At 41.1% G+C, this 13,061-nt stretch overlaps 1 protein-coding gene across 1 annotated transcript; it reads right to left on the bottom strand.

The window, feature by feature from the left end:
- Positions 1 to 653: 653 nt before the first annotated feature.
- Positions 654 to 2,332, bottom strand: LOC308666716 (myelin P2 protein-like; the record flags this gene model as incomplete). Its single annotated transcript, XM_081325611.1, has 4 exons — positions 654 to 707; positions 976 to 1,077; positions 1,505 to 1,677; positions 2,260 to 2,332. 4 exons carry the CDS (start codon positions 2,330 to 2,332, stop codon positions 654 to 656), a joined length of 402 nt encoding a protein of 133 aa, XP_081181737.1.
- Between the last annotated feature and the right edge of the window lie 10,729 nt (positions 2,333 to 13,061).

The raw sequence follows: 13,061 nt of genomic DNA, 5'->3' as shown, positions 1-13,061 counted from the left end.
GCATGACAAGAAAGACATCTTGACCTCCTCCTAGAGCCTATCTTGGCTTGCTTTCTTGCTCTCTGAGGTTTCTCTCAACCTCAGCAACTTTAAGATGCATAGCCTTCAACTCCCAGAATTTAGTTTTCCTTTGGTTCAATTCTGTTTGATTCTTGGGGACTGGCTGCACAGGTTTCTGCAATTTTCTTGGCAAGGTTTTTTATAGGTAGTTTGCCCTTGCCTCCTTTCCAGGGCTCTGAGATGGGGCTAGAGCTCATGGTGTCCCACTTTCTAGCCTGATACTTTAACCATTGCACCAAACTGGCTGAGAAACGCTGCTGTAGAGTAAATATTGCTGAATTATGGACCTACTTTGCAAGTACAGCTTGCAATGGCCATTTTCTCCAAATTCAAAATCTCATTCATTTTGCTTAATTTTTAAGCTCAGCAATGTTATTCATTGAATTTATTTTTAGATTTTTTTGCTAAATGGAATAAAATGCTTAGCAGCTAGCTGAAACCATCTTTGTCCTATCAGTTTCCAACTGTGGCCCAGGATTCAGATGGCTGATAGTGACTTAAAGGACAAAGACTGGTTGGAAAAAGTTTACCACTCCCATTCATTTTTTTTCTTCCAAAAAAGGATTTATCAGTCAATAGCCATTAAGAAGGGTCTAGCTCTCCATGGCACACTGGAGAATTGGCTGCCAGTCAGAGGCAGCATTGGACTGATTAAATAGAAAGTACTTTCATCTGTTAAACCTCCATGTTGTTAATTTCGAGCCATGGTATTCTGAACATCCCTCAATTCCCAACATACTACTGTGGCTTTAATAATTTACAAAATAATACTAATAATAGAAAATGAGAACAATTGAAATGTTAATAGTTTTAGAATGCCATAGGAACATTGATGTTTCATCTAAATTCAGGCCTTTGTGAGCTTCATATAGAACGAAATAAATTAAAATGCAGAGTAAACTGAAAGAAACTTACCAACACCATATTTCCATCCACTATTTTTCTTTTGATAGTAGTGTGATTGCCATCCCACTTCTGTATGTGAATGAGGGTGTCATTATCCTTTGTTACAAAGCTCTAAAAATACACAGGAGTTTATGGAAAAGATATTTTCTTTCTCCCTCCTTGTTAAATGAATTCCTTCTTTTCCTTCCATACATCCTATTTTTCACTAGCTGACATTTATTTATTTATTGGTATCCCGCCTTTATTATTTTCACAAATAAATCAAGGTTGTGAACATATCCAACACACCTTCCTCCTCCTATTTTCCCTATAACAAGAACCCCTCAGGTGAGTTGGGCTGAGAGAATGACTGGTCCAAAGTCACCCAACGGGCTCTCGTGACTAAGGCATAATTTGAACTCACCATCTCCTGCTTTCTAGCCTTTCTAGTCCACTTAGCCACTAGACTAGACTAACATTCTAGTAATTATCCAGTTATATGGCAAGTTATTCTATCTCTTCTTCTTAAACATGGAAATAAAAACCTAGGAATATTTACCTTGGCCAGCCTGTTATCTATAGTTCTTTCCTCAAACTCTTGGTCCAATTGGAAGGAGATCTCATTAACTGTAAACATAGTTTCTGTTCTGATGGTGATGACATCTTTGTCCATAGTGATAATTATTTTGGGTTTGGCTAGAGCACCCAGTTGTCTCTGGGCAAAGTTTATTCCTACAGAATACAAAAGATGAAACACCATCCAGTATTTTAAAGGCCTTTCTAGAAACAACTCAGGTTAGAAAATGGCAACCTATCATATAGAATAAACAACAGATAAAGTAAAAGTAAATACAATAGAAAATATAAAAACAGATGAATTAAAACGTACTGAAATTAAAATGGAATTACACATTGTGTATTGGTATAGCAAGAGAGAACAAATGCACTCTTTTTTTAAATGGCCAAAGGCTGATGTCGTGATTCTTCTTAGTCCTATTTTTTGCAGGTGAAATACACTTCATTCTTTTACTGTATCTCATAGCATTTGTTCCAGTGTTCGGTAACAGAGACAAATATCAGATATTCCTTTGTATAGGCAAGATCCAAAATCACAAGTTTACTGACTTACTTTGGATCAGTTACTCATTCTCACTCTTTGTCAATCCAACATACTTCAAATGTTTTTATGGAAAAAAATGGGACTATAGTGCATTATATATCCTACTTTTTGCTCCTGGATAAAAAGGAGGCTATAAATCTAACTAACTGGCTGACTCTGAAAATTTAGGTTTTTCCTGCAGTGTGTTTGCTTACCCAGTTCTTTCTTATAGTCATCAAAGTTTTCACTCAAGATTAGTTTCCATGTTCCCAAGAATTGCTGCACCATCGTTTAAATATGTTATAGAAAAAACTGTGAATAGATCTGTGGAGTAAACATGACAGAATGTTCAAGAAAAAAGGAACACTTTGGATGGATTTTCACAATGCTAGTTCTTCATTTCTTTCGGCCAGCTGTATCATGGACTTGTGTGAAGTTATGTTATTTGAATTCCTCCAAGGAACTTCCCAGTTTTGTATTATAATGGACTAGAAGCAGGGAGAAATCAGTCAGGAACTAAGGCCAACACAGGATAGAAAAACGCACTCCATTACTAAGATGTGTAGTACTTCTTAATTTGCAGTTAGCCATTCTTAATGGACAAATAACTATATATTCCATTTCCATTTTTTTTCCAATATATTCCAATGAGCCTATGAGCCTTTACACTCTATTGGTCTGTATTTCCTGAAAGAATCTGACTACCTATGTGGACTGTTTGGTACTGAAGATACTGGCTATAAGCAGAGTGCAAATATATCATTTTTCATTCTAGTTTGCTCAGTAATCCAGGATGGCTGGGGAGCTGTACCAAACCCAAACGTGTTTAGATTCCAGTCATTTTCCCCCAAAACCTTTCATGGCAATACTGATGATTATTTTAATGCTGGCTTCAGATATTTCCCTGCCATTGTGGTGTTTTATTTTATAGCTGTAAATATTTATAGTTCTGCTTTCATCCACATTTAAATATTTTATTATTTATTACTGCCTTGGAAACCTTTGGCTGAAAGGAACCTTAAAGAATGAAATGAAATGAAAATAGTACTTACAGAAGTACTGTTAAAACTTTGGTGACAAAAGAAATAGAAGTACACACCACAGTTTGGTTTTATTCCAGTTTGTTGAAAAAAGTTATAATGGCTTAACATTACGCACAAAGCAGGCTAATGGCTATTTTTAACAGTAGGACTTTCCATTACTTTGGTAGACTCAGGAAGTAAGTTCAATATAAACAGGATATTGCATTGCATTGGTCTCTTATCTGTTAAGGGTCAAATTGGCCTCTTAATCTGAGTCACCTAAGAAGCTGGAATTTAAAGCAAACAGAGATTTCAATAGCCTTCATTTACTTTTAAGAGTTGCATAGCAGGCAGCAATTCAATAATCTTTGCATTTGAGGCAAAGCAATTTTTTCTGGATTTCTAAATAATGTTTATCAGAAATGGAATGTGACTGTCCTAGGCTAAAAAAAACAAGAGGATCCTGAAAAAGTCAAGATAGCAGCTGTAATCCAAGTCCTAACCATTTTTGCACATATTGATGTATGTAGACAGAGAGCTTCAATCATGGATTTGTGGTTCCCATCTTAACTTTAGCCACACCCTGTTGCCATCCTTGCAAAAAGAGAATAGAAAGAAGGAAGAATAACAATATTGGCAAATAAGTGAGTGGAAGCCAGTTCACTAAAAGTGAATCCTCGTTGTTAGTTTGTGTTCTGTGCACTAAAACAAAAAAAATATTAGTCTCCAGCTTATCTTGCAAATCTCACGGTTCTCCTGTTTTGGATAGAGAGATCAAATTTAGGGCCTGTTAAGTTGTGTGTGGACAACTCGTGCCTCCTGGTGAAGAATGCTGTGAATTCCAGCCCTGGGGATTTGTCTTGCCACCCTGTGTTTACCCACGTCTGGACCCTACTCAAGATCTTGTCTGTTGGTGTTTTGGCTGCAATGTCCCTGGAACTGAGGGGAAATTCTGGCAGATCTTGGATGGCTAATATTTGGGCTGCTGGTGTGGGATCTGGTTCTGTGTGGTTTAAAGGAAGTCTGCTTAGACCGTCAGCATGGCCCATTTCCTTGTCCGGCTTGTGCACTAATTTGCACGAGTACGCCGATAGAAAAATGGACCATCGGAGCATTCTGGGTGACAGAATTTGCGGGGTCTGTTTGTCTGTTGTAAACAGGCTTAGTAATGGTTTATGGTCTGTGAAAATGGTGAAATTCCTACCATACAAATAGTCATGGAATTTCTTTAATCCAGCAACTATTGGCAGGACTTCCTTGTCTATTTGGGCATAGTTACGCTCGGCCCCAGACAATGTCCTGGAGTAATATGCAATGGGGACTTGTTTGCCATCCCCCTCTAAATGGCTTAACACAGCCCCCACCCCATAAGGGGATGCATCACATGCAATGCAAATTGGTTTGTTTTCTATGAAATGAGTGATTGTCGCATTGCTTGTTAGCAGATCTTTTAGGGCCTGGAAACTGGTGTCATGTACCTTGGTCCAGTTCCATGTGGTGTGCTTGTCCAGTAGTCTGTGCAAAGGTTCAGCAATGGATGCTTTGTGGGGTAAAAAGGCATGATAGAAATTGAGTAACCCCAGAAAAGCTTGCAGCTCCGCCTTATTTTTAGGCGTGGGAGCCTCCTTGATTGCTTGCACCTTAGATGCTATGGGGTGAACCCCCTGAGCATCAATTCTAAACCCCGAAAATTCTGTTTCTGGCACCCCAATGCTGCACTTTTCCCTTTTGAGCTTGAGGCCAGCAGCACGAAATGTCCCTAAAACTGCCTGCAGTCGTCCTGCCAGAATCTCCTCAGAGTCCCCTGCAATGAGGACATCATCGAAATACGGGCATACCCCTGGTATACCCTTAAGCATTCGCTCCATCACCTCCTGAAAGATGCCTGGAGCTAAACTAACTCCGAACTGCAACCGGTCTACCCGGAACGCCCCCTTGTGGGTTACTATAGTCTGTGCATCGGTGGTCTCTGGGTTGACCAGGAGTTGCAGATAAGCCTGGGCAAGGTCCAGTTTGGCAAAGATAGCGCCTCCCTGGAGTGATGCGAGGATGCTGCTGACCGTGGGCACTGGGTACGCATGCGGGTTTAACGCTTTATTGATTGTGCATTTATAATCAGCGCAGATCCTCACCTCGCCATTTGCTTTGAGTGGGGTCACAATGGGGGTTTCCCACTCAGCTCCCTCGACTGGCTGCAAAACTCCCTGCGCAACTAGCTTGTCGAGTTCCCGCTCAATTTTGTGCTTTAATGCGAATGGAACTCTCCAGGGTTTGATTCGGATGGGCTGGATGTTGGGGTTTAATTTGAACGTGATTGGTGGTCCTGTGTATTTTCCCAGCGTTTCATCGAACACGTCTGCAAATGCCTTGCATACGGACTCGATGCTGAGAACCTGGGTCTGGTGAATTCCGATAATGTGGATTCCCAGCGCTTGAAACCAGTTTAACCCTAACAGTCTGGTCCTTTGTCCCTTGACCACTAGGATGTCCAAGGGCCCCTGGAACTCCCTGTACCGCACAGAAAAGTTAGCCTCCCCCCAGACATCTATTGGGGTGTTCTGAAAATCGGTTAGGGTGATGCTAGATGACCTCAAGGGAACCCGCTGGCTGCTCCACCTGCAAATTAACATATAAGTCTCAAAAGAAATGACAGAGACTGATGAGCTGGAGTCCAGCTCCATTTTACAGGGAACCCCTTGAAGATGCACATCTAGCTTGATTTTGGGGGTGAGGAATTGGTGAGCCCCCGTGTTACAAACTGCCCATCTGCTCTCAGTGTAGCTGATGGGCGCAATACGATTCGGAGCCCCAGTACCTGTCGGCAGGTGAATTTCAGTGTTCACCTCGTGCAGATTGTCACGATTTTGGCTCTGGCAGACGGATGCGATGTGTCCCGTCTTGCCACACGCTCTGCATTTGGCTAACCTGAATTTGCAGGTGGCTCAGTTATGATTTCCTCCGCACGCTGCACATAGTTGTTTAGACCCCCCGCACTTGCATCCGGAGCATTTCTTCTCCTGGCAGGTGGCGGTGGCTGCTGGCTGTTGATCCCTCGGGCTATCCTGCTGCCCCGATGGTTGGTTTGCCTTCAGGTGTAGTGCATCTACCTCTGCCGAAAGTCCATCCTCACTGCTTCCCCCGGATCCACTCGTCTGATGAACAGTGGTGCTCGGGCTGTTGTGGCTGGCTTCGCCCATCTCTGGTTTCTCTTCTAGCTCCCAGGCCAGTACTTCTTCCTGGACTATCTTGAGGGTCAGGCTCAGTTTGGCGAACAATTTCTGCCACAATCTCCGGTCCCTGAGTCCGAAAACGATTTGATCACGCAGCCTATTCTCTAGATTTTCGAAGTTGCATAGACGAGCCACCTGCCGGACTGCGGCTATGAATGCAGATGCCGATTCGCCCAGCTGCTGGTCTCTTTTTACGAACTGATACCACCACGCTACTTCCAACATGTGCAGGTTGAAGTGTTGGTTCAGTTTGGCAATGAGGTCGCCGTAAGTCACAGCACCGATGGCTGTCAGCGAGCACAACCCCACTGCCAGGTTGTAAATGTCCTTTCCGCAAGTACTGAGCAGCGCAGCAACTTTCATGTTCCTGAAGAATTCCAGCTGCCCCACAAACGCTTCCCACTCTTCTGGCTGAGCGATGTTAAAAACAGGAGCCTGACCGACCTGAGCCATTGCGTCCGATCCAGCTGGTCCTGCTTCAACTTCAGGTGAGTTACCTGGCGATGTGGCTGACTGCGGGTGTCTTACCACTAATTGAAACAGGATCCCACCTTCGTTGCCACTGTTAAGTCGGGTTCGCGGATCGATGAGACGCAGGCGTAGGTGTGTGTATAACCTTTATTGGTGGTAGCGTGATCTGAACTGCCAGGCAACGGCTACCTGGGCATGCTTTATACCTGCCCAGCTGAATGCCTGACTAATAGGTTTGAACCCTGGTTTCTCGCTGGCCAGGCGGCCAATCCCTTTAAATCCGGCTTTCCCGCCAAACGTAGTTCCTGCACGGAGCTGTCCAGCTCCGCGCTTCCTGTTGCAGCTGCTACACATGTATGCCAGCCCAGCATACACTACAGGGCCTGTAGTATTTTTTACTGTACTGTACATCCAAAAGAGGTCACAAGGATCTTGGATTTCCAGGACAATGACATTTTACAAAATGAAAAATATAAGAAATGTACATTATCATCACAAACCAAGAATAAATGAAACACCTGTCAAGAAAAGCTATCACTACTCCTTCTTTAAATCTTAAATTGTTCACCAAGATAGTATTTTGACCTTATTTTTAAATCTTTCTTCCTTCTTCCCACCCTTCCCCAAGATAATTGGTATGCTCCTTCAAGGAAGAGCAGAGGCATTCTTAGAGAACATGGCCGTCAAGTGTGAAAGTGCTCTATATACTGTAAATGTTAACTTCCAGCAGGAGATGATGGTGGCCCAGATGTTCTGCTTATAACCTTCTCATGGCATCTAGTCAGCCACTACAGAAGAAGAATACTGTACTGGTTCAAGAAGCCAGTAGTTTGGCCAGCCCAATTCTTAATATTCTCTTAAAAGAAAGGAGATTTCTGATTAGAAAACAAAAACTTGTTGGTGTCTGCTGTATGGAATAATTAAATGCAAATCCACAACAGAAGTGGAAGAAAAAGGGTGACACGTTTTTGTTATCCCTGCACGTCAGTATGACTCAGGTAATCAATTAGCAAAGTTGTTATGAAAGTTTAGGGAGTCTAATCAGAAGTCATGCTTGTCACCCAGGCCAGCAGGGGGTGTCTTTGTATTTGTACAGAAGGAAACAGCTAGGATTACACTTGACAAGTAGAACTAAGGTCAGAATACAGCGTGCAAAAAGGAAGCTAGAGTTCAATTCAGAAAGCTGGCCGACTTGCCTGAAGACATAGAAAAGAAATGTGTGAGTTTGTTTAATAATATCATTGTTGGCATTTCCAAATTTGTCACAATTTTTAAAAAAATCTCAGCAAATGTAATGAGTATATAAATGAAACACTTCATCATGATTCCTAGATCTTTGGGGAATTAACAGATTAAAATTCAAACAAAAATCAAATTTCTTGCTCCAAAAAGATCTGCATACTGTAGGCTGGGAGCACACTATTTTGAACATACGTAGAAATGCAGCAACTTGGATCTATGAGAGGAAAAGAGATCCATAGTTGCTTGGCATTATTATTGGGAAAACCAAATGATTTTAAAATGCATGTAGATTTCAGATTTTTTTCAGAATGCTTCATCGAATAATGTTCATTTTAAGAATGTGGAATGGGAGGAAGCAGAAAAGTCCAAAAATCAGTGTTAATGCTTTACTTGCATAGGTTGCAGTTTCAAGTCAAGTTTAAGATGCATAAATATCTTGACATTTCAAAATATCAAGTTATATCTATGGCATGGAAAAGTACCATTCTTGCAGAGTATTATTCTTACAACTTATAAATATGCTATGAATGAAACCTTGAAATATTTAAATCACAACTGTATATCTATTTATTCAGTGAGTAAGTCCTCAACAAGTGGTCATAATAATAAGCCATTGTAACTTAAGCCTGGAGCAGCTATTAAATCCCCTGCCTCAGAATAACCCTATAAAAAGAAATGTGGATGTGGAATTAAGTCATAATATTAATTTAGTGGAGTCCAACATTGTTTTGTAGTATAAATAAAGTACAGAAAGTAAGATGTTTAGGATTGTGGGGGTTTTGAAATTCAGTCTCCAAGACATTCTTCAGAGCACACAGGAGCATAAATGTAACATTTTTTCTGGAATTCTGTAAAATACCATTTTTTCCTTGGATCATATGGTAGCTGCAGCGGACTGCTATACATTCCTGAGAAAAGATGCAGCTGTTTTGAAGAGTTGCAAACGGGGTATATTTGCACTCTTAATTAATTCTTCCAAGTTATTTGTAGACCTGTTCAATCCTATCAATTATATAATGCAGTTTTAAGATGGGTAATTATTTCAAAGAAAAGAGTTCAAATCTTTCCAACAATACAACAATTGTAACTATCAACTAGAAACTGCAGCCCTCTGGATTTGTATCACAATTCCCAATAGCCCCAGCAAGTATAACCAATGAAAATTGATTCTGGGACCTGTCTTTCAGCAACATAGCTAGGTACATTGAGGTACAGAAACTAACACAAGTTTCTAATTTTTGTGCTGGCTGCTTTGTCCTTAACAAAGTTCTTAACTCCTGAAAAGTACATTTTTCAACAGTTAGGAGAAAAAAGAGCAGGAAAGTACATTGTACTGCAGGGGAAAGCATTATTCTGCCATCCAATAAATAAGATAAGAACAAAGCGATGAAAGAAGCAAGCTTTTATCGTATGTACACATGTGTGTGTGTGTATGTGAGTGTGTGTGTGTGTGCGTGCGTGCACGCATGCACGGGCATCTTGGAATCAATCTTGACTCCTGCTGACTGCCTAGACTAGAGTAGTTCCTGCAGCTTTCCTGGCAAGATTTCACAAGTAGTTTGCCACTGTCTCCTTTCTAGGGCTGAAATGAAATGATTGGCCCAAAGTCACTCAGCTGGCTTTATGTCTAAAGCAGGACTAGAATTCATAGTCTCCTGCTTTCTGTCCAGATGCCATAAATACTACACCCGCCTTGCTCTAACATGTCCACCTATAACTGATATGTAATAAAAATGTTTGGATTATTTGGCAGAAGTAGAAAAATTTTCATTTATACTTTGATGTATGTCTTTCTGCTAAAAAGCAGGGCACTGGAAATCATAACAGCACAAGGTGCCCTCCAATTTTCTCACTGCGGGCTTCTTGACATCATTCATCTGGTTCAGTGATTATGAACCACAAATTGCTGATGACTGAGGCAGAAACAATTCATGGGGCATTAATCTGGAACAATGCATGGCAAGATGATTCATTCATTTAGGAGCTTCAAAGGAAGTCTGCAACAATGTTCCCTTTCCTCCTAATTATTTTTAATTAAAAACAGTGTCAAATACAAAACTACTTTAGCATAAAATCATTGTAGCTAGGAAAATGGAAACACCTGAGTAGGTGTTATGCTTCAAGCCTAAGTCAAAATGGTGGTATTTACTTTCGCCATATATTTCTGTTTTATCAGTGTCTCTAAAATAAAGGTCATTCCTCTTGAAAACTTGTTCAAGATGTACAATACTGCAAGATTCTTAATCTCAGATATTATGGAAACATGAGTCATTATTCCTACGGAAATAATGAACAGGATATGCAGGAGATAGATTTCAAGAACTCTCTTCCTCTGTCTTATTTTGAGGTATTAACAGTAGTTAACTACAATTTGTGTTGGTCAAATATGAATAAGTTCTGGTTTGTGGCAGTAAAAATAAACAAATGTTTTAAACAACAAGTGAAATCCCTCTCCAAGAAGCACACGTTCAGTGATTTCACAGAAAAGTTAAATTAATAAGATTGGTCTGTTTTCTCATACAGTAAATTTTCCCCCAAAATCCACAGTACAACTCAAGATCTATATCACACTAAGCAAGCAAGAATTGGGAATTTGTGGCTCTCCAGGTATTTTCAGGGTGATGATAAAACATCATATGAAAACAGTAAATATAATAGCAGTATAATCAAAGAGAGCAGGAAAAAGCAGTGGTCAGGACAATTTGTTGTTGTTGTTGTTGTTAGTTGCGAAGTCGTGTCCGACCCATCGCGACCCTATGGACAATGTTCCTCCAGGCTTTCCTGTCCTCTACCATCTTCTGGAGTCCATTTAAGCTCACGCCTACTGCTTCAGTGACTCCATCCAGCCACCTCATTCTCTGTCGTCCCCTTCTTCTATTGCCCTCAATCTTTCCCAGCATTAAGCTCTTCTCCAGTGAGTCCTTCCTCCTCATTAGGTGGCCAAAGTATTTGAGTTTTAGCTTCAGGATCTGGCCTTCTAAAGAGCAGTCAGGGTTGATCTCCTCTAGGACTGACCGGTTTGATCGCCTTGCAGTCCAAGGGACTCGCAGGAGTCTTCTCCAGCACCAGAGTTCAAAGGCCTCAATTCTTTTGCGCTCAGCCTTTCTTATGGTCCAACTTTCACTGCCATACATTGCAACTGGGAAGACCATAGCCTTGACTATACGCACTTTTGTTGACAGGGTGATGTCTCTGCTTTTTAGTGTGCTGTCTAGATTTGCCATGGCTTTCCTCCCGAGGAGCAAGCGTCTTTTAATTTCTTGACTACAGTCCCCATCTGCAGTGATCTTGGAGCCCAGGAAAATAAAATCTGTCACTACCTCCATTTCTTCCCCATCTATTTGCCAGGAATTGAGAGGGCCGGATGCCATGATCTTGGTTTTCTTAATGTTTAGTTTCAACCCAACTTTTGCACTCTCCTTCTTCACTCGCAACAAGAGACTCTTCAGTTCCTCTTCACTTTCTGCCATTAGAGTGGTATCATCTGCATATCTTAGGTTGTTGATATTTCTTCCGGCAATCTTAATTCCAACTTTTGATTCATCTAGCCCTGCCTTTCTCATGATGTGCTCTGCATATAAGTTAAATAGGCAAGGCGACAGTATACAGCCTTGCCGGACTCCTTTCCCAATTTTGAACCAATCAGTGGTTCCGTGTCCAGTTCTCACTGTTGCTTCTTGGCCCGCATATAGGTTTCTCAAGAGACAAATAAGATGTTCTGGTACTCCCATCTCTTTAAGAACTTGCCACAGTTTGTTATGATCCACACAATCAAAGGCTTTAGCATAGTCAATGAAGCAGAAGTAGATGTTTTTCTGGAACTCTCTAGCTTTCTCCATGATCCAGCGTATGTTGGCTATTTGATCTCTAGTTCCTCTGCCTCTTCGAAATCCTGCCTGTACTTCTGGTAGTTCTCGATCCACATACTGCTGGAGTCTAGCTTGTAGGATTTTAAGCATAACTTTACTAGCATGAGAAATGAGTGCAATGGTGCGATAGTTTGAACATTCTTTGGCACTGCCTTTCTTTGGAATTGGAATGTAAACTGATCTTTTCCAATCCTGTGGCCACTGTTGAGTTTTCCAAATTTGCTGGCAAATTGAGTGTAGCACTTTTACTGCATCGTCTTTTAAGATTTTGAATAGCTCAGCTGGAATACTGTCACCTCCACTAGCTTTGTTGTTGCTCAGCTTTTCTAAGGCCCACTTCACTTCACATTCTAGGATGTCTGGCTCGAGGTCAGTGACCACCTCATTGTGATTATCAGGGACATTAAGCTCATTCTTGTATAGTTCTTCTGTGTAATTTTGCCATCTCTTCTTAATCTCTTCTGCCTCTGTTAGGTCCCTGCCATTTTGGTCCTTTATCATGCCCATTTTTGCATTGAACGTTCCCTTCATCTCCCCAATTTTCTTGAAAAGATCTCTGGTCCTCCCTATTCTATTGTTTTCTTCTATTTCTTTGCACTGTTCATTTAAGAAGGCATTCTTATCTCTTCTAGCTATTCTCTGGAATTCTGCATTCAATTGGGCGTATCTTTCTTTTTCTCTCTTGCCTTTTGCTTCCCTCCTTTCCTCAGCTATTTGCAAAGCTTCCTCAGACAGCCATTTTGCTTTCTTGCATTTCTTTTTCTTTGGGATGGTTTTGGTTGCTACCTCTTGTACAATGTTGCGAACCTCTGTCCATAGTTCTTCAGGCATCCTGTCTATCAGATCTAATTCCTTAAATCTATTTGTCACCTCTACTGTATATTCAACAGGGATATGATTTAATTCATACCTGATTGGCCTGGTGCTTTTCCCTACTTTCTTCAGTTTAAGCCTAAACTTTGCAACGAGAAGCTCATGGTCTGAGCCACAGTCAGCTCCTGGTCTTGTTTTTACTGACTGTATAGAGCTTCTCCATCTTTGGCTGCAGAGCATATAGTCAATCTGATTTCTGTGTTGACCGTCTGGTGATGTCCATGTGTAGAGCCGTCTCTTGGGTTGTTGGAAAAGAGTGTTTGCTATGACCATCGTATTCTCTTGACAAAATTCTATCAGCCTGTGCCCT

This window comes from Vipera berus (genome assembly GCF_964194415.1).
Source record: "Vipera berus genome assembly, chromosome: 3".
Lineage (NCBI taxonomy): Eukaryota > Metazoa > Chordata > Lepidosauria > Squamata > Viperidae > Vipera > Vipera berus.
This window is presented reverse-complemented; position numbering and strand designations above follow the sequence as displayed.